This window comes from Bombina bombina, chromosome 3, assembly GCF_027579735.1.
Source record: "Bombina bombina isolate aBomBom1 chromosome 3, aBomBom1.pri, whole genome shotgun sequence".
In the NCBI taxonomy this organism is placed as follows: Eukaryota; Metazoa; Chordata; class Amphibia; order Anura; family Bombinatoridae; genus Bombina; species Bombina bombina.
The window spans coordinates 1,269,379,334-1,269,406,767 of record NC_069501.1 but is presented as its reverse complement, the minus strand read 5'-3'; the positions used below and the strand labels follow the sequence as shown (position 1 = coordinate 1,269,406,767).

At 37.0% G+C, this 27,434-nt stretch overlaps 1 protein-coding gene across 1 annotated transcript in view; it reads left to right on the top strand.

Annotated features, from left to right (window-relative positions):
• Positions 1-27,434, top strand: part of LOC128652729 (protein sel-1 homolog 3) — a 611,474-nt gene that overhangs the window by 140,048 nt on the left and 443,992 nt on the right. Inside the window, exon 8 of the mRNA XM_053705661.1 lies at positions 21,340-21,480. Coding sequence (XP_053561636.1) covers positions 21,340-21,480 — 141 coding nt within the window. The remainder of the gene's footprint in view (positions 1-21,339; positions 21,481-27,434) is intronic.

Below are 27,434 nucleotides of genomic sequence, written 5' to 3'. Positions count from 1 at the left end.
GTTGTCTACTCTGGACAGAGGAGAGGTCAAAAGGCTTTGGCAACCTCTCTTTCTTTTTGGCTAAGAAGCATAATCCGCTTAACCTATGAGACTGCTGGACAGCAGCCTCCTGAAAGGATTGCAGCTCATTCTACTAGAGCTGTGGCTTCCACTTGGGCCTTTAAAAATGAGGCTTCTGTTGAACAGATTTGCAAGGCGGCGACTTGGTCTTCGCTTCATACCTTTTCAAAATTCTACCAATTTGATATTTTTGCTTCTTCAGAGGCTATTTTTGGGAGAAAGGTTTTACAGGCAGTGGTACCTTCCGTTTAAGTACCTGCCTTGTCCCTCCCTTCATCCGTATACTTTAGCTTTGTATCCCACAAGTAATGGATGATCCGTGGACTGGATCCATTACTTGTATCCCACAAGTAATGGATGATCCGTGGACTGGATACACCTTACAAGAGAAAACACAATTTATGCTTACCTGATAAATTTATTTCTCTTGTGGTGTATCCAGTCCACGGCCCGCCCTGTCATTTTTAGGCAGGTAATTTTTAAATTTAAACTACAGTCACCACTGAACCCTATGGTTTCTCCTTTCTCTGCTTGTTTTCGGTCAAATGACTGGATATGGCAGTTAGGGGAGGAGCTATATAACAGCTCTGCTGTGGGTGTCCTCTTGCAACTTCCTGTTGGGAATGAGAATATCCCACAAGTAATGGATGATCCATGGACTGGATACACCACAAGAGAAATAAATTTATCAGGTAAGCATAAATTGTGTTTTAGATTTATTGTAATTTTATTTAAGTTAGGGGGTGTTAGGGTTAGACTTAGGTTTAGGGGTTAATAACTTTAATATAGTGGCAGCGACGTTGGGGCGGCAGATTAAGGGTTAATAAATGTAGGTAGGTTGCGGCGACATTGGGGGCGGCAGATTAGGGGTTAATAAATATAATGTCGGTGTCAGCGATTGTTGGGGCAGCAGATTAAGGGTTAATACATATAATGTAGGTGGCTGCGGTGTCTGGAGCAGCAGATTAGGGGTTAATAATTATAATGTAGGTGTCGGCGATGTCGGGGGTGGCAGATTAGGGTTAATAAATTAAAGATTAGGGGTGTTTAGACTCGGGGTTCATGTTAGGGTGTTAGGTGTAGACATAACTTTTATTTCCCCATAGGAATCAATGGGGCTGCGTTAAGGAGTTTTACGCTGCTTTTTTGCAGGTGTTAGACTTTTTCTCAGCCGGCTCTCCCCGTTAATTCCTATGGGGAAATCGTGTACAAGCACGTACGACCAGCTCACCGCTGACTTAAGCAGCGCTGGTATTGGAGTGCGGAAATAAGCTAAATTTTGCTCAACGCTCACTTCTTGTCTTTTAACGACGGGTTTCTGAAAACCCGTAATACCAGCGCTGCAGGTAAGTGAGCGGTGAGACAAAACTGCTCATTAGCACTGCATAGCCTCTAACGCAAAACTCGTAATCTGGGCCTCAGTCTTTAGCTATTTTAGCTAGAAGAGCTTTGTGGCTCAAATATTGTAACGCTGACATGGTATCTAAGTCTAGATTACTATCTCTTTCTTTCCAAGGTAACAATTTATTTGGTTCTCAGTTGAATTCCATTATTTCAACTGTCATTGGGGGGAAGGGAGTTTTTTTACCTCAGGATAAAAGATCTAAAGGTAAATCTAAAGCTTCTAATCGTTTTCATTCCTTTCGACAGAATAAGGAACAGAAACCAAATCCTTCCTCCAAGGAATCTAGTTCCAATTGGAAGCCTTCATGTTGGAATAAATCCAAGCCTTTTAAGAAACCAAAGCCAGCCCCCAAGTCTGCATGATGGTGCGGCCCTCATTCCAGTTCAGCTGGTGGGGGGCAGATTAAAAATTTTCCAGAACATTTGGGCAGATTCTGTCCAAAATCATTGGATTCAGAGCATTGTCTCTCAAGGGTATCGAATAGGATTCAGAATGAGACCTCCTGTTAGAAGATTTTTTCTCTCACGCGTTCCAGCAAATATAGTGAAGGCTCAGGCTTTTCTGAAGTGTGTTTCAGATCTAGAGCTTTCAGGGGAAATTATACCAGTCCTGTTTCAGAAACATGGTCTGGGGATTTATTCAAATCTATTCATTGTCCCAAAGAAAGAAATGTCATTAAGGCCAGTTCTGGATCTGAAAATTTTGAACCTTTGTAAGAGTGCCAACTTTCAAAATGGTGACTATAAGGACTATTCTGCCTTTTGTTCAGCAAGATCATTATATGTCCACGATAGACTTACAGGATGCATATCTTCACATTCAGATTCATCCAGATCACTATTGGTTTCTGAGATTCTCTTTTCTAGACAAGCATTACCAATTTGTCTCTCTTCCATTTGGCCGTGTGACAGCTCCAAGAATTTTTTCAAAGGTTCTCGGTGCCCTACTCTCTGTAATCAGAGAGCAGGGTATTGTGGTGTTTCCTTATTTGGACGATATCTTGGTACTAGCTCAGTCTTTACATTCTGCAGAATCTCACACAAATCAACTAGTGTTGTTTCTTCAAAGACATGGTAGGAGGATCAATTTACCAAAATGTTCCTTGATTTCTCAGACAAGGGTCACCCTTTTAGGTTTCCAGATAGAGACAGAGTCATGGACACTGAATCTAACCGACAAGAGACAAATAAAATTGGTTTCAGTCTCAGTCATTCCCTTCAGTGGCTTTGTGCATGGAAGTTTTAGGCCTCTTGACTGCAGCAGCGAACGCGATCCCCTTTCCTCGTTTTCATATGAGACCTCTCCAGCTTTGTATGCCGAATCAATGGTGCAGGGATTTTACAAAGATATCACAATTAATATCCTTAAATCCCAATGTTCGACTCTCTCTGACTTGGTGTTTAGACCACCATCGTATAGTTCTAGGGGCCTCCTTTGTTCGTCCAACCTGGACTGTAATCACAACAGATGCAAGTCTTTCAGGTTGGGGAGCTGTCTTGGGATCTCTGTCAGCACAAGGGGTTTTAGAAATGTTAAGAGGCGAGGTTACCAATCGATATTTTAGAACTCTGTGCTATTTTCAGGGCTCTTCAGGTTTGGCCTCTATTGAAGAGAAAACCATTCATTTGTTTTCAGACCGACAATGTCACAACTGTGGCATATGTCAATCATCAGGGTGGGACTTGCAGTCCCCTGGCTATGAAAGAAGTATCTTGTATACTTGCTTGGGCGGAATCCAGCTCTTGTCTAATATCTGCGGTACATATCCCAGGTGTAGACAATTAAGAAGCGGATTATCTCAGCCGTCAGACTTTACATCTGGGGGAGTGGTCACTCCATCCAGATGTGTTTTTCCAGATTGTTCAGATGTGGGGTCTTTCAGAAATAGATCTGATGGCTTCCCATCTGAACAAGAAACTTCCCAGGTACCTGTCCAGGGATCCTCAGGCGGAGTCGGTGGATGCGTTAGCAGTTCCTTGGTTTTACCAACCTGCTTATATCTTCCCGCCTCTAGTTCTTCTTCCAAAAGTGATCTCCAAGATCATCATGAAACATTCGTTTGTGTTTCTGGTAGCACCAGCATAGCCTCACAGGTTCTGGTATGCTGACCTTGTCCGGATGTCCAGTTGTCAACCATGGCCACTTCCTTTAAGACCAGCTCTTCTGTCTCAAGGACCGTTTTTCCATCATGATCTCAAATCATTAAATTTGAAGGTATGAAAATTGAACGCTTTGTGCTTAGTCATAGAGGTTTCTCTGACTCAGTGATTGATACTATGTTACAGGCTCGTAAATCTCTTTCTAGGAAGATTTATTACCGAGTTTAGAAGACTTATATTTCATGGTGTTCTTTTCATAAATTCTCCTGGCATTCTTTTAGAATTCCTAGAATTTTACAGTTTCTTTAGGATGGTTTGGATAAAGGTTTGTCTGCAAGTTCCTTGAAGGGACAAATCTTTGCTCTTTCTGTTTTATTTCACAGAAAGATTGCTAAACTTCCTAATATTCACTGTTTTGTTCAGACTTTGGTCCATATCAAGCCTGTCATTAAATCAATTTCTCCTTCTTGGAGTCTTAATTTGGTCCTGATAGCTTTACAGGCTTCTCCTTTTGAGCCTATACATTCTTTGGATATTAAGCTACTTTCTTGGAAAGAGTTTTTTCTTTTGGCTATCTCTTCTGCTAGAAGAGTATCTGAATAATCTGCTCTTTCTTGTGAGTCACCTTTTCTGATTTTTCATCAAGATAAGGCAGTTTTGCGGACTTCATTTAAATTTTTACCTAAAGTTGTGAATTCTAACAACATTAATAGGGACATTGTTGTTCCCTCTTTGTGTCCTAATCCTAAGAATTCTTTGGAGAGATCCTTACATTCTCTGGATGTTGTAAGAGCTTTGAAATATTATGTTGAATCTACTAAAGATTTCAGGAAAACTTCTAGTCTATTTGTTGTCTTTTCTGGTTGTAGGAAAGATCAGAAAGCTTCTGCCATTTCCTTGGCATCTTGGTTAAAGCTTTTGATTCATAGGGCTTATGTGGAGTCAGGCCCCGCCTCAGAGAATCACAGCTCATTCTACTAGATCAGTCTCCACTGATTAAGAATGAAGCTTCAGTTGATCAGATTTGCAAAGCAGCGACTTGGTCTTCCTTGCATACGTTTACTAAATTCTACCGTTTTGATGTATTTGCCTCTTCGGATGCAGTTTTTGGTAGAAAAGTTCTTCAGGCAGCTCTTTCAGTTTGATTCCTCTGCTTATGTTTGAAGATTTTTTCTTTTTCAATTATAAGAAAAACATTCTTTTGGTTGTGGATTAAATTTTTCAGTGGAAAATGGCTGTTTCTCTTGTTAAGTGTATCCAGTCCACGGATCATCCATTACTTATGGGATATTCTCCTTCCCAACAGGAAGTTGTAAGAGGATCACCCACAGCAGAGCTGCTATATAGCTCCTCCCCTCACTGCCATACCCAGTCATTCTCTTGCAACTCTCAACTAAGATGGAGGTCGTAAGAGGACTGTGGTGTTTTATACTTAGTTTATTTCTTCAATCAAAAGTTTGTTATTTTTAAATGGTACCGGAGTGTACTGTTTATCTCAGGCAGTATTTAGAAGAAGAATCTGCCTGCGTTTTCTATGATCTTAGCAGAAGTAACTAAGATCCTTTGCTGTGAGGAGTGAGGTAACTTCAGAGGGGGAATAGCGTGCAGGTTTTCCTGTAATAAGGTATGTGCAGTTAAAATATTTTTCTAGGGATGGAATTTGCTAGAAAATGCTGCTGATACCGAAGTAATGTAAGTAAAGCCTTAAATGCAGTGATAGCGACTGGTATCAGGCTTATTAATAGAGATACATACTCTTATAAAAGTGTATTTTAAAACGTTTGCTGGCATGTTTAATCGTTTTTTACATATGTTTGGTGATAAAACTTATTGGGGCCTAGTTTTTTCCACATGGCTGGCTTGAATTTTGCCTAGAAACAGTTCCCTGAGTTTTCCCACTGTTGTAATATGAGTGGGAGGGGCCTATTTTGGCATTTTTTTGCACAGCAAAAATTACAGACACAGACATCCAGCTACTTCCTGCATGATCCAGGACTTCTCTGAAGGGCTCAAAAGGCTTCAAAAGTCGTATTGAGGGAGGTAAAAAGCCACAGTAGAGCTGTGGCAGTTGTGACTGTTTAAAAAACGTTTTTGTCATTTGTTATTCCGTTTTTGGTATTAAGGGGTTAATCATCCATTTGCAAGTGGGTGCAATGCTCTGCTAACTTATTACATACACTGTAAAAATTTCGTTAGTGTAACTGCATTTTTTTCACTGTTATTTCAAAATTTGGGAAAATTTGTGTTTCTTAAAGGCGCAGTAACGTTTTTTATATTGCTTGTAAACTTGTTTTAAAGTGTTTTCCAAGCTTGCTAGTCTCATTGCTAGTCTGTTTAAACATGTCTGACACAGAGGAACCTACTTGTTCATTATGTTTGAAAGCCATGGTGGAGCCCCATAGGAGATAGTGTACTAAATGTATTGATTTCACCTTAAACAGTAAAGATCAGTCTTTATCTATAAAAGAATTATCACCAGAGGGTTCTGTCGAGGGGGAAGTTATGCCGACTAACTCTCCCCACGTGTCAGACCCTTCGCCTCCCGCTCAGGGGACGCACGCTAATATGGCGCCAATTACATCAGGGACGCCCACAGCGATTACCTTGCAGGACATGGCTGCAATCATGAATAATACCCTGTCAGAGGTATTATCTAGATTGCCTGAATTAAGAGGCAAGCGCGATAGCTCTGGGGTTAGGAGAGATACAGAGCGCGCAAATGCTGTTAGAGCCATGTCTGATACTGTGTCACAATATGCAGAACATGAGGATGGAGAGCTTCAGTCTGTGGGTGACATCTCTGACTCGGGGAAACCTGATTCAGAGATTTCTAATTTTAAATTTAAGCTTGAGAACCTCCGTGTATTGCTTGGGGAAGTATTAGCTGCTCTGAATGACTGTAACACAGTTGCAATTCCAGAGAAATTGTGTAGGCTGGATAAATACTATGTGGTGCCGGTGTGTACTGACGTTTTTCCTATACCTAAAAGGCTTACAGAAATTATTAGCAAGGAGTGGGATAGACCCGGTGTGCCCTTTTCCCCACCTCCTATATTTAGAAAAATGTTTCCAATAGGCGCCACTACACGGGACTTATGGCAGACGGTCCCTAAGGTGGAGGGAGCAGTTTTTACTTTAGCAAAGCGTACCACTATCCCGGTTGAGGACAGTTGTGCTTTTTCAGATCCAATGGATAAAAAATTGGAGGGTTACCTTAAGAAAATGTTTATTCAACAAGGTTTTATTTTACAGCCCCTTGCATGCATTGCGCCTGTCACTGCTGCTGCGGCATTCTGGTTTGAGGCCCTGGAAGAGGCCATCCAGACAGCTCCATTGAATGAAATTATTGACAAGCTTAGAACGCTTAAGCTACTAACTCATTTGTTTCTGATGCCATTGTTCATTTGACTAAACTAACGGCTAAGAATTCCGGATTCGCCATCCAGGCACGTAGGGCGCTATGGCTTAAATCCTGGTCAGCTGACGTGACTTCAAAGTCTAAATTACTCAACATTCCTTTCAAGGGGCAGACCTTATTCGGGCCTGGCTTGAAGGAAATTATTGCTGACATTACTGGAGGCAAGGGTCATACCCTTCCTCAGGACAGGGCCAAATCAAAGGCCAAACAGTCTAATTTTCGTGCCTTTCGAAATTTCAAGGCAGGAGCAGCATCAACTTCCTCCGCTTCAAAACAAGAGGGAACTGTTGCTCATTCAAGACAGGCCTGGAAACCTAACCAGTCCTGGAACAAGGGCAAGCAGGCCAGAAAGCCTGCTGCTGCCCCCAAGACAGCATGACGGAACAGCCCCCTATCCGGAAACGGATCTAGTGGGGGGCAGACTTTCTCTCTTCGCCCAGGCGTGGGCAAGAGATGTTCAGGATCCCTGGGCGTTGGAGATCATATCTCAGGGATATCTTCTGGACTTCAAAGCTTCTCCTCCACAAGGGAGATTTCATCTTTCAAGGTTATCAGCAAACCAGATAAAGAAAGAGGCATTCCTAAGCTGTGTGCAAGACCTCCTAGTAATGGGAGTGATCCATCCAGTTCCGCGGACGGAACAAGAACAGGGATTTTATTCAAATCTGTTTGTGGTTCCCAAGAAAGAGGGAACCTTCAGACCAATCTTGGATCTAAAGATCTTAAACAAATTCCTCAGAGTTCCATCATTCAAAATGGAAACTATTCGGACCATCCTACCCATGATCCAAGAGGGTCAGTACATGACCACAGTGGACTTAAAGGATGCCTACCTTCACATACCGATTCACAAAGATCATCATCGGTTCCTAAGGTTTGCCTTTCTAGACAGGCATTACCAATTTGTAGCTCTTCCCTTCGGGTTGGCCACTGCCCCGAGAATTTTTACAAAGGTTCTGGGCTCACTTCTGGCAGTTCTAAGACCGCGAAGCATAGCGGTGGCTCCGTATCTAGATGACATCCTGATACAGGCGTCAAGCTTTCAAATTGCCAAGTCTCATACAGAGATAGTTCTGGCATTTCTGAGGTCGAATGGGTGGAAAGTGAACGTGGAAAAGAGTTCTCTATCACCACTCACAAGAGTCTCCTTCCTAGGGACTCTTATAGATTCTGTAGAGATGAAAATTTACCTGACGGAGTCCAGGTTATCAAAACTTTTAAATGCTTGCCGTGTCCTTCATTCCATTCCACGCCCGTCAGTGGCTCAGTGCATGGAAGTAATCGGCTTAATGGTAGCGGCAATGGACATAGTGCCATTTGCGCGCCTGCATCTCAGACTGCTGCAACTATGCATGCTAAGTCAGTGGAATGGGGATTACTCAGATTTGTCCCCTCTACTAAATCTGGATCAAGAGACCAGAGATTCTCTTCTCTGGTGGCTTTCTCGGGTCCATCTGTCCAAGGGTATGAACTTTCGCAGTAGGTATTTATGTGTAGTGTGATAGGAGCGCCTAAAGGTGGATTCCTGCTGCTAAAAAAGTTCTTCCCTCAAAGAGAACTAAATGGTGGATAAGAAGAAAAAATGGGGTTTATTTAGCAGCGCTAAAAAAAGCTAGGAAATGATGATACCAATCTAATTTATGTTTTATACAATCTATTTTATTTAAAAATTCTTATAACACATAAAAACAACAGCAAATGCTTTTCCTAATTAATAAAGGGACGTCTCCCTTATACAACACTTATAAAAACAGACTAGAACCATATAATCCTAGAATTTCAGGTATAAAGGAATTAATTCTATAGATAACATATGGCAAGCAACAAATTTCTAAGATAAATGGTGAATTAAATATTTAAAAGGCACAAATGTATCAATCCTAATAGCTTTACAGTTCTTCAGTAACAAATTCAGTTATAAAGTTACACAGTTACTTTCCTTGGACATATAATTGGCTCAGGTGTGCTGGATAGTTAAAAAGGCAAAAAACAGCCAATATTCTGATTTAGGTGCCAAAGCAATCGTGGTTAATGGAAATGGTTAATTTAACAGATGAATACCTTGATGTCTTTAAAGTTCAGTTTGCGTGTTTTTAAAAAACGTAGTGCAAATTAGTGTAGAGGTACCTTAATCTGTCCTGGTTGCAACCGCTGATTATCTTCACTGTGAGGGATTCACAGACTGTTTGTTCCTGGTGCTTCTGATAAGTCACCTGACCTTCTGTTTGATTCAGAGGTCAGGGGTGATGATCCGTTCTGGTGATGTAGTTATCCTTTTTTTTGTTTTCCTTTCTTCTTATAGCCCAAATATTGTTTTCATCTGGGTTCCCTCAGACTTCTTAAGGTTTGAAGAAATCTTTGGTCAGTGTTTAGCAGTAACACCGTATTCCCTGAAGTTACCAAAGGTAGATTTTAACTTGCAGGGTCAGGAGAAAAGTTTAAAGTTGCAGGGTCACACAGCTTTGTGACAGTAGTAAATGAAGTTTAGTAGAGTGTAGCAGGTCCCATTCAACGCGTTTCACCCTTCTGGGCTTGAAGCCCAGAAGGGTGAAACGCGTTGAATGGGACCTGCTACACTCTACTAAACTTCATTTACTACTGTCACAAAGCTGTGTGACCCTGCAACTTTAAACTTTTCTCCTGACCCTGCAAGTTAAAATCTACCTTTGGTAACTTCAGGGAATACGGTGTTACTGCTAAACACTGACCAAAGATTTCTTCAAACCTTAAGAAGTCTGAGGGAACCCAGATGAAAACAATATTTGGGCTATAAGAAGAAAGGAAAACAAAAAAAAGGATAACTACATCACCAGAACGGATCATCACCCCTGACCTCTGAATCAAAGAGAAGGTCAGGTGACTTATCAGAAGCACCAGGAACAAACAGTCTGTGAATCCCTCACAGTGAAGATAATCAGCGGTTGCAACCAGGACAGATTAAGGTACCTCTACACTAATTTGCACTACGTTTTTTAAAAACACGCAAACTGAACTTTAAAGACATCAAGGTATTCATCTGTTAAATTAACCATTTCCATTAACCACGATTGCTTTGGCACCTAAATCAGAATATTGGCTGTTTTTTGCCTTTTTAACTATCCAGCACACCTGAGCCAATTATATGTCCAAGGAAAGTAACTGTGTAACTTTATAACTGAATTTGTTACTGAAGAACTGTAAAGCTATTAGGATTGATACATTTGTGCCTTTTAAATATTTAATTCACCATTTATCTTAGAAATTTGGTGCTTGCCATATGTTATCTATAGAATTAATTCCTTTATACCTGAAATTCTAGGATTATATGGTTCTAGTCTGTTTTTATAAGTGTTGTATAAGGGAGACGTCCCTTTATTAATTAGGAAAAGCATTTGCTGTTGTTTTTATGTGTTATAAGAATTTTTAAATAAAATAGATTGTATAAAACATAAATTAGATTGGTATCATCATTTCCTAGCTTTTTTTAGCGCTGCTAAATAAACCCCATTTTTTCTTCTTATGAACTTTCGCAGGACAGATTGGATGATTGTAACAACAGATGCCAGCCTTCTAGGTTGGGGTGCAGTCTGGAACTCCCTGAAGGCTCAGGGATCGTGGACTCAGGAGGAGAAACTCCTCCCAATAAATATTCTGGAGTTAAGAGCAATATTCAATGCTCTTCTAGCTTGGCCTCAGTTAGCAACACTGAGGTTCATCAGATTTCAGTCTGACAACATCACGACTGTGGCTTACATCAACCATCAAGGGGGAACCAGGAGTTCCCTAGCGATGTTAGAAGTCTCAAAGATAATTTGCTGGGCAGAGTCTCACTCTTGCCACCTGTCAGCAATCCACATCCCAGGCGTAGAGAACTGGGAGGCGGATTTTCTAAGTCGTCAGACTTTTCATCCGGGGGAGTGGGAACTCCATCCGGAGGTGTTTGCTCAACTGGTCCATCGTTGGGGCAAACCAGAACTGGATCTCATGGTGTCTAGCCAGAACGCCAAGCTTCCTTGTTACGGATCCAGGTCCAGGGACCCGGGAGCAACGCTGATAGATGCTCTAGCAGCTCCTTGGTTCTTCAACCTGGCCTATGTGTTTCCACCGTTTCCTCTGCTCCCTCGACTGATTGACAAAATCAAACAGGAGAGAGCATCAGTGATTCTGATAGCGCCTGTGTGGCCACACAGGACCTGGTATGCAGACCTAGTGGACATGTCATCTCTTCCACCATGGACTCTGCCTCTGAGGCAGGACCTTCTAATACAAGGTCCTTTCAATCATCCAAATCTAATTTCTCTGAGACTGACTGCATGGAGATTGAACGCTTGATTCTATCAAGGCGTGGCTTCTCTGAGTCAGTCATTGATACCTTAATACAGGCTCGGAAGCCTGTCACCAGGAAAATCTACCATAAGATATGGCGTAAATATCTTTATTGGTGTGAATCCAAGAGTTACTCATGGAGTAAGGTTAGGATTCCTAGGATATTGTCCTTTCTCCAAGAGGGTTTGGACAAAGGCTTATCAGCTAGTTCTTTAAAAGAACAGATCTCTGCTCTGTCTATTCTTTTGCACAAGCGTCTGGCAGAAGTTCCAGACGTCCAGGCATTTTGTCAGGCTTTGGTTAGGATTAAGCCTGTGTTTAAAACTGTTGCTCCCCCGTGGAGCTTAAACTTGGTTCTTAAAGTTCTTCAGGGAGTTCCGTTTGAACCCCTTCATTCCATTGATATTAAACTTTTATCTTGGAAAGTTCTGTTTTTGATGGCTATTTCCTCGGCTCGAAGAGTCTCTGAGTTATCTGCCTTACATTGTGATTCTCCTTATCTGATTTTTCATTCAGACAAGGTAGTTCTGCGTACCAAACCTGGGTTTTTACCTAAGGTGATTTCTAACAAGAATATCAATCAAGAGATTGTTGTTCCATCATTGTGTCCTAATCCTTCTTCAAAGAAGGAACGTCTCTTACATAATCTGGACGTAGTCCGTGCCTTGAAGTTTTACTTACAAGCTACTAAAGATTTTCGCCAAACATCTTCCCTGTTTGTCGTTTACTCTGGACAGAGGAGAGGTCAAAAAGCTTCGGCAACCTCTCTTTCCTTTTGGCTTCTGAGCATAATTCGCTTAGCCTATGAGACTGCTGGACAGCAGCCCCCTGAAAGAATTACAGCTCATTCTACTAGAGCTGTGGCTTCCACCTGGGCCTTTATAAATGAGGCCTCTGTTGAACAGATTTGCAAGGCTGCGACTTGGTCTTCGCTTCACACCTTTTCAAAATTTTACAAATTTGATACTTTTGCTTCTTCGGAGGCTGTTTTTGGGAGAAAGGTTCTTCAGACAGTGGTTCCTTCCGTTTAATCCTGCCTTGTCCCTCCCATCATCCGTGTACTTTAGCTTTGGTATTGGTATCCCATAAGTAATGGATGATCCGTGGACTGGATACACTTAACAAGAGAAAACATAATTTATGCTTACCTGATAAATTTATTTCTCTTGTAGTGTATCCAGTCCACGGCCCGCCCTGTCCTTTTAAGGCAGGTCTAAATTTTAATTAAACTACAGTCACCACTGCACCCTATGGTTTCTCCTTTCTCGTCTTGTTTCGGTCGAATGACTGGATATGGCAGTGAGGGGAGGAGATATATAGCAGCTCTGCTGTGGGTGATCCTCTTGCAACTTCCTGTTGGGAAGGAGAATATCCCATAAGTAATGGATGATCCGTGGACTGGATACACTACAAGAGAAATAAATTTATCAGGTAAGCATAAATTATGTTTTTTATTTTATCCCTCCCTCTCTAGTGACTCTTCTGTGGAGTTCCACATCTTGGGTATTACTATCCCATACATCACTAGCTCATGGACTCTTGCCAATTACATGAAAGAAAACATAATTTATGTAAGAACTTACCTGATAAATCAATTTCTTTCATAATGGAAAAAGTCCATGAGACCCACTTTTTATGTTGGTTATGTTTTTTTGTATAAAGCACAATTATATTTCCAGTTCCTTTTTTTGATGCTTTTTACTCCTTTTTCTATCACCCCACTTCTTGGCTATTCGTTAAACTGAATTGTGGGTGTGGTGAGGGGTGTATTTATAGGCATTTTGAGGTTTGGGAAACTTTGCCCCTTCTGGTAGGATTGTATATCTCATACTTTACTAGCTCATGGACTCTTGCCAATATAAAAGAAATTAATTTATCAGGTAAGTTCTTACATAAATTATGTTTTTCTGTGGCGGGAAGGACTGCAGTATGCAGAATTAGTTTAATCTATGTATTCTGTTTGTCACTTATGCCTTGATAGGATCGGCAGCACATATGTATTGTGAGAATCCCATGGAGCGCTACGGTCCTCCGCCATTAAACATTTCTGTGGCGGGTAGGTCTCTGCAGACTATGTGGATTGCGCGCTCGCATAATGTTAGGATCTAGTTGGTGAACCACGTGTCCCGTTTTCTGCTTTGATCAGGCGGAACGGCTTCTACCTCCTGGCCATTTATTCAGTATGAATAGCAGAACTTTTTTGTTTGTTTTTTTTCTTCCTGGGAAGAGATATAGTTTAGTTACCTCAGTCAGTCTGGGGTGTAGGATGGCTTTATTTTTTGTTTGTTGTGTTTGTGCTCACTAACTTTCCTTTTTTAAAGTGACAGTTTTCAATACGTATTTAAATAAAGAATATATTTTTATTTCTATCATGACATATTCTGACATTCATGTTGGTATGTTAGGCACAAATTGTTTTCTCTATACAATCTGTGCAGTTTGTTTTTATTAAAGTGTCAGCTAACTACCTAAGTGACAATATTTAGCTTTTCCATTTTTAAATATTTCTGTCTTTGCCCTGTGTTCTTTTAGAAAAGAGCTCTGTTGGTTATAACACAATGGCTTACCTTCAGAAGGCGCAAGCAGTGTATGTGAATTGTTGGTTTGTTCTCCTTATTTGGGGCAAACAATAATTTTTTCTGCTATGTTTTTGCTTATCTCTTGAGAGAGAGAGATAGTGCATTGCCTCTGAGCCCACTGTTTCCCAGGATGATGCTGTTTAGGCAGTGCAACAACTTTCTCCTGTAACGTCCTTAGCCCCTATGGCGTCACATGCAGTGCCTGCAGTTCCTCTCAATCTCCTAGAGGAGTTATTTGCCAACAGTTACTGCCCAGGTATCTTCAACGGTTCCTGTGGCATTATATGCTTTTCGTATCATAAGGGATATCACAAGAGGAAAATTAGAATTTCAGATAGTAGGGTTTCTGACCGTTTGCTGCTACACAGGTTGTCTTTCCTCATAGGTATGATAAGGATACTTCGGTAGCCTCTGAGGGTGAAATCTCAGATTCGGACAGTACAATTCCTTTACAATCGTATGCAAAAGTTTAGGTACCCCGGCCAATTTCCATGATTTTCATTTATAAATAATTGGGTGTTTGGATCAGCAATTTCATTTTGATCTATCAAATAACTGAAGGACACAGTAATAGTTCAGTAGTGAAATGAGGTTTATTGGATTAACAGAAAATTTGCAATATGCATCAAAACAAAATTGGACAGGTGCATAAATTTGGGCACCCCAACAGAAATATTGCATCAATATTTAGTAGAGCCTCCTTTAGCAGAAATAACAGCCTCTAGACACTTCCTATAGTCTGTAATGAGTGTCTGGATTCTGGATGAAGGTATTTTGGACCATTCCTCCTTGCAAAACATCTCCAGTTCATTTAGGTTTGATGGTTGCCGAGCATGGACAGCCCGCTTCAAATCACCCCAAAGATTTTCAATGATATTCAGGTCTGGGGACTGGGATGGCCATTCCAGAACATTGTACTTGTTCCTCTGCATAAATACCAGAGTAGATTTTGAGCAGTGTTTTGGGTCTTTGTCTTGTTGAAATATCCAGCTCCGGCGTAACTTCAACTTTGTGACTGATTCCTCAACATTATTCTCAAGTATCTGCAGATATTGAGTGGAATCCATGCGACCCTCAACTTTAACAAGATTCCCAGTACCGGTACTGGCCACACAGCCCCACAGCATGATGGAACATCCAACAAATTTTACTGTGGCTAGCAAGTGTTTGTCTTGGAACGCTGTGTTCTTTTGCTGCCATGCATAACGCCCCTTGTTATGATCAAATAACTCAATCTTTGTTTCATCAGTCCACAGCACCTTCTTCCAAAATGAAGCTTGCTTGTCCTGATGTGCATTTGCATACCTCAAGCGACTCTGTTTGTGGTGTGTGTGCAGAAAAAGCTTCTTCCGCATCACTCTCCCATACACTGAATTGTTGAACAATGCACAGTGACACCATCTGCAGCAAGATGATGTTGTAGGTCTTTGGAGGTGGTCTGTGGGCTGTTTTTGACTCTCCAATATTTTACTTCTGGCCTTAACAAAAACTGTGCCTGTAGTCTTCCATTTCCTCACTATGTTCCTCACAGTGGACACCTTCCCCTAAACCATAATGTTGAAGAATCTTTGTTTTAAGGTCATTTGGGAGTTGTTTTGAGGCCCCCATGTTGCCACTCTTCAGATGAGAGTCAAAGAGAACAACACCTTCCAATTGGCCACCTTAAATACCTTTTCTCATGATTGGATGCACCTGTCTATGAAGTTCAAGGCTTAATGCTCTCACCAAACCAATTGTGAGTTACAATTAATCAGTGCTAGGTAGTTACAGATATTCAAATCAACAAAATGACAAGGGTGCCCAAATGTATGCACCTGTCTAATTTCATTTTGATGCAAATTGCACATTTTATGTTAATCCAATAAACGTCATTTCACTACTGAAATATTACTGTGTTCTTCAGTTATTTGATAGATCAAAATGAAATTTCTGATCCAAACACCCAATTATTTATAAATGAAAATCATGGAAATTGGCAGGGGTGCCTAAACTTTTGCATATTACTGTATCTGATGCTGAAGTGGTATTCTTCAGATTTAAGCTTGATCACCTTTGTGTATGGTTGAAGAAGGTTTTGGCTTCTACGGGCAACTCCGATACGCCTATCGTTGTCAACCCCACAGAATTTCGTGAACTTCATAGTTGTTTGATGTTTTTTCTCTGTGGAAATGTGAGAAGTCAGAGTTTTATTTCTCCCTGTCTCCTTAAAGAAGATTTAGCCAGGGCACGGTGCCTTAAGTAGAAGAGGCTTTTTCTACTCTGGCTCGAGAATTTCGATCCCAATAGAGGATAGCTGCTCTTTTTAGGATCAATGGACTCAGCTAAAGACTTTTATGTAGGTTTATATTGCCTCTGTGTCAAGTGCAGCATCGTATTTATGCGTCACTTTTTTTGATTTAATTTGGGTGGAGTTCCCTTTAATTAAGGCTCCTAAGCCAGTTCCCTTTATGTCTGATGTTTCCCGGCTAGTCATTAAGCCAGGGGCTAAGTTATCTGGCTTTGCTGTGCTAGCCCCACTGGGCGTTGTGTAGCGAGTCAGTTTCATAATCTGAAGGCCGTGAGTTAGGCCTCACACTTTCAAAATACTTTTAGATTTTTCTTCTGAACCCAGATTTCTGATTTTTACTCTGGATACCTGCCTGGATGATAGTGCCACAGTAGCCAGCCTTTTGGGCTAGGGACTATGGACTCAGGAGGAGTCTGTTTTACCATTCCTCTTGGAGTTTAGATCGATATGCAATGTGCTGTTGAATCAGTTGTCCTTAACCAGGTTTATCAGGTTCTAGTTGGAAAATGTTTCCTCAGTGGTTTTCATAAACAACCTGGCAAGAGCCTAGAGTGGGCGGACGCTCACTATTGCTGTTTACCTTCTTTTTATTCCTGGAAGGAATACTGGGAGCGGACTTCTTGAGAAGTCAGACCTTTTATCCGGGCGCTCTTTCTGATCTCTCCAGATTAACCCTTGTCTATGTACGACTAGCTTCCTAGGTACGTTTAGAGGTCTGGAGGTCAGCAAGCTGTCCTGATATGCAGCCTTTGGGATATAATCTCTTCCTCCCTGAAGGTTGTTCCTGAGGAAGGACATTCCAATCTGGGTCCTTCCTTCATCCAAACTTGTATTCGCTAAGGCTCTCTGGTGTTTTGAATACTTAGTTTTGTCTATGCATGGTTTTTCTGCATACATTTTGTTTTTTCCCCTTATTCAAATCAGCCAATAGAATTTCCGTAGCTCTCATCCTATTGGCTGATTTGAATTTAAAAAAAATCAAATCAGCCAATAGAAATGCAAGGTACGCCATTTTGAAAAGGCTCCCTTGCATTGAATATTCAGTATACGACGGCGACCGTATGAAGAGCATGCTCCGTACCGGATGTCTTCAGGATGGAGCCACTCCGCGCCACCGGGATGAAAATAGAAGATGCCGCCTGGATGAAGATAGAAGACTCCACCTGGTTGGATGAAGACCTCGCCGCCTGGATGAAGACCTAGCCGCTTGGATGAAGACTTCTTACCGCCTGGATGAGGATGGATGCCCGGACTTCAAAAACTGTAAGTGGATCATCGGGGGTTAGTGTTAGGTTTTTTTAAACTTTTTTTTGGGTGTTTTTTTTTTTTTTTTTTTTTTTGATTAGGGTTTGGGCTTGTATTAAAAGAACTGAATGCCCTTACAATGCCCATACAAATGCCCTTTTCAGGGCAATGGGTAGCTTAGTTTTTTTTTAGAGTTGTTTTTTATTTTGGGGGGTTGGTTGGGTGGTGGGTTTTACTGTTAGGGGGGTCTTTGTATTTTTTTTCAGGGAAAATAGCTGATTTCTTTAGGGCAATGCCCTACAAAAGTCCCTTTTAAGGGCTATTGGTAGTTTATTGTAGGCTAGGGTTTTTTTTTTGGGGGGGGGGCTTTTTTATTTTGATAGGGCTATTAGATTAGGTGTAATTGTTTTTATTTTGGATAATTTCGATTGTTATTTTTCGGAATTTAAATTTAAAGTTAGGGGGTTGTTAGGTTTAGGTGTTAATAGGTTTATTTAGTGGCAGTGATGTGGGAGGCCAGAGGTTTAGCGGTTAATAACTTTATTTAGTGGCAGCGATATCGGGGATCGGCGGAATAGGGGTTAATATCTTTATTATAGTGTTGGTGATGTTGGGTGCGAGGGAATAGGGGTTTATAACTGAAATATAGTGGTGACGATGTCTGGGAGCTGCGGAATAGGGGTTAATACATTTTATTAGTGGCGGTGATGTCGGGAACGGCAGATTAGGGGTTAATGATTAGGGGTTAATTAATTGTTTGCGATGCGGGAGGGCCTTGGTTTAGGGGTTAATAGGTAGTTTATGGGTGTTTAGTGTACTTTGTAACAGTTTAGTTATGAGTGCTGTGTAACAGTTTTGTTGCGTAAAACTCATAACTACTGGTCTCAGATTGCGAAATGGATAGTGTCGGTATAGGGTGTAATGAAAGATTTTTAGCCTCACCGCAAAACTTGTAATGGCTGCGTTGCTGTTTTAACGCTGACATGGCCATTTTGTCAGCGTTAAAACACGAGCGCAAAACTCGTAATCTAGGTGAAAATTAATATAAAAATGAAGTAAACTTCCCCACTAAATAAACCATTGCAACATTACGGCAATAAACGCTCAAAGAAACACAATATATCAGAATCTAGAGTTGTATACATTTGCAATAAAACATCTTTACTTTATCATTTCCTGTGTGTTTTTTTATATAAAAAGTAAATGTGTAAAGGTGGTGGTTTCTGTACATTTGCCACTGAGTTGTACTTGCCCAGTGCCACAAGTTGCCAGTTGTCCCCAGGTGCCAGATGGATAAATAGCAGTGTGTTACCAGCCAAGGAGCTGAGAGCCATTAATTAGCACAATATTTGTACTTGATGCAGCGTAAAATACGTTTAGTGTTTAGTGGTTTTCAGGTCAGTACTAATGTAAACACTTGTGTCGTTTGTGGGTTTTGGCTGCAAATCTTTATAGTATTATATATCTGTCACAGGATGAGACGGACAGTAACAATAACCAGGTGACTGGTGCATTATACATTCTAAAAGAAAACCTGTTAATGAAACTGTAAAATGTATCTTGTCTTTTGATTAGCAGCAATACATTAGACCAGGGTTCTTCAAACTTTTTTTCTCAAGACCCAGTTTAATGATACCATACCACATACCTTCGTGACCCAATTTTTATTCTTGTTCTGAAAATTTCTAAAGTAATTTACAAGATACCAGCAACTTTTGGCAAAGTGACTAAAATATCTGCGTACTTTTAATCCTGATTGTAGTCAAATTTGAAAGTGTTGTAAAAGGTAATAACACACACACTCTCATACAACACACACACAAGCTCATACAACAAACACACCACACATAATCTCATACAACACACACGTTACACACACTGTCATACAACACACACGTCACACACACTCTTATACAACATACACGTTACACACACTGTCATACAACACACACATCACACTCTCATAAAACAAACATGACACACACACTCTTATACAACACATGTCACACACACTGTCATACAACACACACATCACACACACTCTCATACAACATTCACACACACATCACACACACTGTCATACAACACACACGTCACACACCCTCATACAACACACATGTCACACACACTCTTATACAACACACATGTTACACACTCTCATACAACAAACATGTCATACACACTCTCATACAACAAACATGTCACACACACTCTTATACAACACACGTCACACACACTGTCATACAACACACACATCACACACACTCTCATACAACACACACACACATCACACACAACACACACACTCTTACAACACACACATCACACACACTCTTACAACACACACACAATAAATTCTGTCATACAACACACACACACATCACACACACTCTCATACAACACACACACACTCTCATGCAACACACACATCACACACACTCTCATACAACACACACACACTCGTACAACACACACATCACACACACTCTCATACAACAACCTTGTTACACACACTCATACAACACACACGTCACACACACTCTCATACAACACACACACTCATACAACACACACTCTCATACAACACACACACTCATACAACACACACTCTCATACAACACACACACTCTCATACAACACACACGTTACACACACCCTCACACAACACACACGTCACACACACTCTCATACAACACACGTCACACACACTCTTATACAACACACATGCCTCACACACTCTTATACAACACACGTCACACATACTGTCATACAACACACACATCACACACTCTCATACAACACACGTCACACACATCACACACACTCTCATACAACACACACGTTACACATACTGTCATACAACACACACATCACACACTCTCATACAACACACGTCACACACACTCTTATACAACACACATGCCTCACACACTCTTATACAACACACATGCCTCACACACTCTTATACAACACACGTCACACATACTGTCATACAACACACACATCACACGCACTCTCATACAACACACAAATAACACACACTCTCATACAACACACATATCACACACACTGTCATACAACACATCATACACACTCTCATACAATACACACACTGTCATACAACACACACATCGCACACACTCTCATACAACAAACACATTTCATAAACACGGTGTTGCGATTTAGAGTCCAACACCCCATTAAAGCTGATTAAAGTGAAGGTCAATTTGGATGAATTAGTGTCCGGTTTTTAATAAACCTATTAAAAATAAGGGCACTTTGATTCATCAAAATTGACATTTCACTCCTTCAAAAACTTACCTTTTAATCCTGTCAGCCACTGCAGCACTTCCTTCACCCGTCGCAAACCTTCTTCGCAGTTTCAAAATGACGCATCCAGCTTCCTCCAATCACTGTGTTGCATCAGGTCATGATCCCCCCAGGGGGAAAGCTGTGATTGGAGGAAGCCGGATTCGTCATTTCTGACGTAAGAAGAGGCTTCCGACAACTGTGGGAATCGCTGGAGCGGCATTCAGGATTAAAAGGTAAGTTTTTGAAGAAAAGGAGTGAAATGTCAATTTTGATGAATTAAAGTGCCCTTGTTTTTTAATCGGTTTATTGAAATCCGGGCACTAATTCATCCAAATTGACCTTCACTTTACTGACTGTGAAGGGATTATTATAAATGTTTTACCTTAGCTACTTTTAACCCCTTAAAAGCCAGAGGCTATTGCACAGCAGTCTGTTATAGACAAGGGGTAAGAACAAAGCTCTCGTGCCTGCTGCACTAAACAAATGGTGGGCTGGGGTCCTCTTATTGATGACGAGCTGTCACCTTAACAGATTTATAGTATACAAAGGGTTACTTATAATCACTTTCCTGATGGGAAACTTTCTTACTGTCACTTTTGATAATTTCCAACCTTTTTCCTTAAATTCAGAGATCTGCAGTGATGTCTACTATGATCTTGTTAGCCGTTACCGCACGATATCCTCACGCCCACAGTGTACGCAGTGGGAGGGGCCTCCTAGGCCTCACAGAGCATTGGTCACCTGGCTCCTGAAGAGAGCAGGACAGAGAGGTGAGTGACAGGGTCACTTGTGACAAAGGGACAGGTCCCATGTGCTCTGCTGTAACCTGCAGCTACTATGTCACAGCATTGTCATTTGAATTCATGTGATTTATATATTGTCATGTTGTGATTTATATATTGTCATGTGATTTATATATTGTCATGTTGTGATTTATATATTGTCATGTGATTTATATATTGTCATGTGATTTATATATTGTCATGTGATTTATATATTGTCATGTTGTGATTTATATATTGTCATGTGATTTATATATTGTCATGTTGTGATTTATATATTTGTCATGTGATTTATATATTGTCATGTTGTGATTTATATATTGTCATGTGATTTATATATTGTCATGTGATTTATATATTGTCATGTGATTTATATATTGTCATGTTGTGATTTATATATTGTCATGTGATTTATATATTGTCATGTTGTGATTTATATATTGTCATGTTGTGATTTATATATTGTCATGTGATTTATATATTGTCATGTTGTGATTTATATATTGTCATGTGATTTATATATTGTCATGTTGTGATTTATATATTGTCATGTTGTGATTTATATATTGTCATGTGATTTATATATTGTCATGTTGTGATTTATATATTGTCATGTTGTGATTTATATATTGTCATGTGATTTATATATTGTCATGTTGTGATTATATATTGTCATGTGATTTATATATTGTCATGTTGTGATTTATATATTGTCATGTTGTGATTTATATATTGTCATGTGATTTATATATTGTCATGTTGTGATTTATATATTGTCATGTTGTGATTTATATATTGTCATGTGATTTATATATTGTCATGTTGTGATTTATATATTGTCATGTGATTTATATATTGTCATGTGATTTTATATATTGTCATGTGATTTATATATTGTCATGTTGTGATTTATAATTGTCTGTGATTTATATATTGTCATGTTGTGATTTATTATTGTCATGTGATTTATATATTGTCATGTGATTTATATATTGTCATGTTGTGATTTATATATTGTCATGTGATTTATATATTGTCATGTTGTGATTTATATATTGTCATGTTGTGATTTATATATGTCATGTGATTTATATATTGTCATGTGATTTATATATTGTCATGTGATTTATATATTGTCATGTTGTGATTTATATATTGTCATGTGATTTATATATTGTCATGTTGTGATTTATATATTGTCATGTTGTGATTTATATATTGTCATGTTGTGATTTATATATTGTCATGTGATTTATATATTGTCATGTTGTGATTTATATATTGTCATGTTGTGATTTATATATTGTCATGTGATTTATATATTGTCATGTTGTGATTTATATATTGTCATGTTGTGATTTATATATTGTCATGTTGTGATTTATATATTGTCATGTGATTTATATATTGTCATGTTGTGATTTATATATTGTCATGTTGTGATTTATATATTGTCATGTGATTTATATATTGTCATGTGATTTATATATTGTCATGTTGTGATTTATATATTGTCATGTGATTTATATATTGTCATGTGATTTATATATTGTCATGTTGTGATTTTATATTGTCATGTTGTGATTTATATATTGTCATGTGATTTATATATTGTCATGTTGTGATTTATATATTGTCATGTTGTGATTTATATATTGTCATGTTGATTTATATATTGTCATGTTGTTGATTTATATATTGTCATGTGGATGTTATATATTGTCATGTGATTTATATATTGTCATGTTGTGATTTTATATATTGTCATGTTGTGATTTATATATTGTCATGTTGTGATTTATATATTGTCATGTGATTTATATATTGTCATGTTGTTGATTTATATATTGTCATGTTGTGATTTATATATATTGTCATGTGATTTATATATTGTCATGATGTGATTTAATATATTGTCATTGTGATTTATATATTGTCATGGTTGTGATTTATATATTGTCATGTGATTTATATATTGTCATTGTGATTTATATATTGTCATGTTGTGATTTAAATATTGTCATGTTGTGATTTATATATTGTCATGTGATTTATATATTGTCATTGTGATTTATATATTGTCATGTTGTATTTATATATTGTCATGTGATTTATATATTGTCATGTGATTTATATATTGTCATGTTGTGATTTATATATTGTCATGTGATTTATATATTGTCATGTGATTTATATATTGTCATGTTGTGATTTATATATTGTCATGTGATTTATATATTGTCATGTGATTTATATATTGTCATGTTGTGATTTATATATTGTCATGTGATTTATATATTGTCATGTTGTGATTTATATATTGTCATGTTGTGATTTATATATTGTCATGTGATTTATATATTGTCATGTGATTTATATATTGTCATGTTGTGATTTATATATTGTCATGTGATTTATATATTGTCATGTTGTGATTTATATATTGTCATGTTGTGATTTATATATTGTCATGTGATTTATATATTGTCATGTTGTGATTTATATATTGTCATGTGATTTATATATTGTCATGTGATTTATATATTGTCATGTTGTGATTTATATATTGTCATGTGATTTATATATTGTCATGTGATTTATATATTGTCATGTGATTTATATATTGTCATGTTGTGATTTATATATTGTCATGTTGTGATTTATATATTGTCATGTTGTGATTTATATATTGTCATGTGATTTATATATTGTCATGTGATTTATATATTGTCATGTGATTTATATATTGTCATGTTGTGATTTATATATTGTCATGTGATTTATATATTGTCATGTGATTTATATATTGTCATGTTGTGATTTATATATTGTCATGTTGTGATTTATATATTGTCATGTGATTTATATATTGTCATGTTGTGATTTATATATTGTCATGTTGTGATTTATATATTGTCATGTTGTGATTTATATATTGTCATGTGATTTATATATTGTCATGTTGTGATTTATATATTGTCATGTTGTGATTTATATATTGTCATGTGATTTATATATTGTCATGTTGTGATTTATATATTGTCATGTTGTGATTTATATATTGTCATGTGATTTATATATTGTCATGTGATTTATATATTGTCATGTTGTGATTTATATATTGTCATGTTGTGATTTATATATTGTCATGTTGTGATTTATATATTGTCATGTTGTGATTTATATATTGTCATGTGATTTATATATTGTCATGTGATTTATATATTGTCATGTTGTGATTTATATATTGTCATGTGATTTATATATTGTCATGTTGTGATTTATATATTGTCATGTGATTTATATATTGTCATGTGATTTATATATTGTCATGTGATTTATATATTGTCATGTTGTGATTTATATATTGTCATGTGATTTATATATTGTCATGTGATTTATATATTGTCATGTGATTTATATATTGTCATGTTGTGATTTATATATTGTCATGTTATTTATATATTGTCATGTGATTTATATATTGTCATGTGATTTATATATTGTCATGTTGTGATTTATATATTGTCATGTTGTGATTTATATATTGTCATGTTGTGATTTATATATTGTCATGTTGTGATTTATATATTGTCATGTGATTTATATATTGTCATGTTGTGATTTTATTATTGTCATGTTGTGATTTATATATTGTCATGTGATTTATTTATTGTCATGTTTGATTTTATATTGTGATTTATATATTGTCATGTGATTTATATATTGTCATGTTCTTTATTTTTATTTTTTTTGTGATTTATATATTGTCATGTGATTTATATATTGTCATGTGATTTATATATTGTCATGTTGTGATTTATATATTGTCATGTTGTGATTTATATATTGTCATGTTGTGATTTATATATTGTCATGTGATTTATATATTGTCATGTTGTGATTTATATATTGTCATGTGATTTATATATTGTCATGTGATTTATATATTGTCATGTTGTGATTTATATATTGTCATGTTGTGATTTATATATTGTCATGTTGTGATTTATATATTGTCATGTGATTTATATATTGTCATGTTGTGATTTATATATTGTCATGTTGTGATTTATATATTGTCATGTGATTTATATATTGTCATGTTGTGATTTATATATTGTCATGTGATTTATATATTGTCATGTTGTGATTTATATATTGTCATGTGATTTATATATTGTCATGTGATTTATATATTGTCATGTTGTGATTTATATATTGTCATGTGTGATTTATATATTGTCATGTGATTTATATATTGTCATGTGTGATTTATATATTGTCATGTGATTTATATATTGTCATGTGATTTATATATTGTCATGTGATTTATATATTGTCATGTTGTGATTTATATATTGTCATGTGATTTATATATTGTCATGTTGTGATTTATATATTGTCATGTTGTGATTTATATATTGTCCATGTGATTTTATATATTGTCATGTTGTGATTTATATATTGTCATGTGATTTATATATTGTCATGTTGTGATTTATATATTGTCATGTTGTGATTTATATATTGTCATGTGATTTATATATTGTCATGTTGTGATTTATATATTGTCATGTTGTGATTTATATATGGTCATGTGATTTATATATTGTCATGTTGTGATTTTATATTGTCATGTGATTTATATATTGTCATGTGATTTATATATTGTCATGTTGTGATTTATATATTGTCATGTGATTTATATATTGTCATGTTGTGATTTATATATTGTCATGTGATTTATATATTGTCATGTGATTTATATATTGTCATGTTGTGATTTATATATTGTCATGTGATTTATATATTGTCATGTGATTTATATATTGTCATGTGATTTATATATTGTCATGTTGTGATTTATATATTGTCATGTGATTTATATATTGTCATGTGATTTATATATTGTCATGTTGTGATTTATATATTGTCATGTGATTTATATATTGTCATGTTGTGATTTATATATTGTCATGTTGTGATTTATATATTGTCATGTGATTTATATATTGTCATGTGATTTATATATTGTCATGTGATTTATATATTGTCATGTTGTGATTTATATATTGTCATGTTGTGATTTATATATTGTCATGTTGTGATTTATATATTGTCATGTGATTTATATATTGTCATGTTGTGATTTATATATTGTCATGTTGTGATTTATATATTGTCATGTGATTTATATATTGTCATGTGATTTATATATTGTCATGTTGTGATTTATATATTGTCATGTTGTGATTTATATATTGTCATGTTGTGATTTATATATTGTCATGTGATTTATATATTGTCATGTTGTGATTTATATATTGTCATGTGATTTATATATTGTCATGTGATTTATATATTGTCATGTTGTGATTTATATATTGTCATGTGATTTATATATTGTCATGTGATTTATATATTGTCATGTGATTTATATATTGTCATGTTGTGATTTATATATTGTCATGTTGTGATTTATATATTGTCATGTTGTGATTTATATATTGTCATGTGATTTATATATTGTCATGTTGTGATTTATATATTGTCATGTGATTTATATATTGTCATGTGATTTATATATTGTCATGTTGTGATTTATATATTGTCATGTTGTGATTTATATATTGTCATGTGATTTATATATTGTCATGTGATTTATATATTGTCATGTTGTGATTTATATATTGTCATGTGATTTATATATTGTCATGTTGTGATTTATATATTGTCATAATGTGATTTATATATTGTCATGTGATTTATATATTGTCATGTGATTTATATATTGTCATGTTGTGATTTATATATTGTCATGTGATTTATATATTGTCATGTTGTGATTTATATATTGTCATGTGATTTATATATTGTCATGTTGTGATTTATATATTGTCATGTTGTGATTTATATATTGTCATGTGATTTATATATTG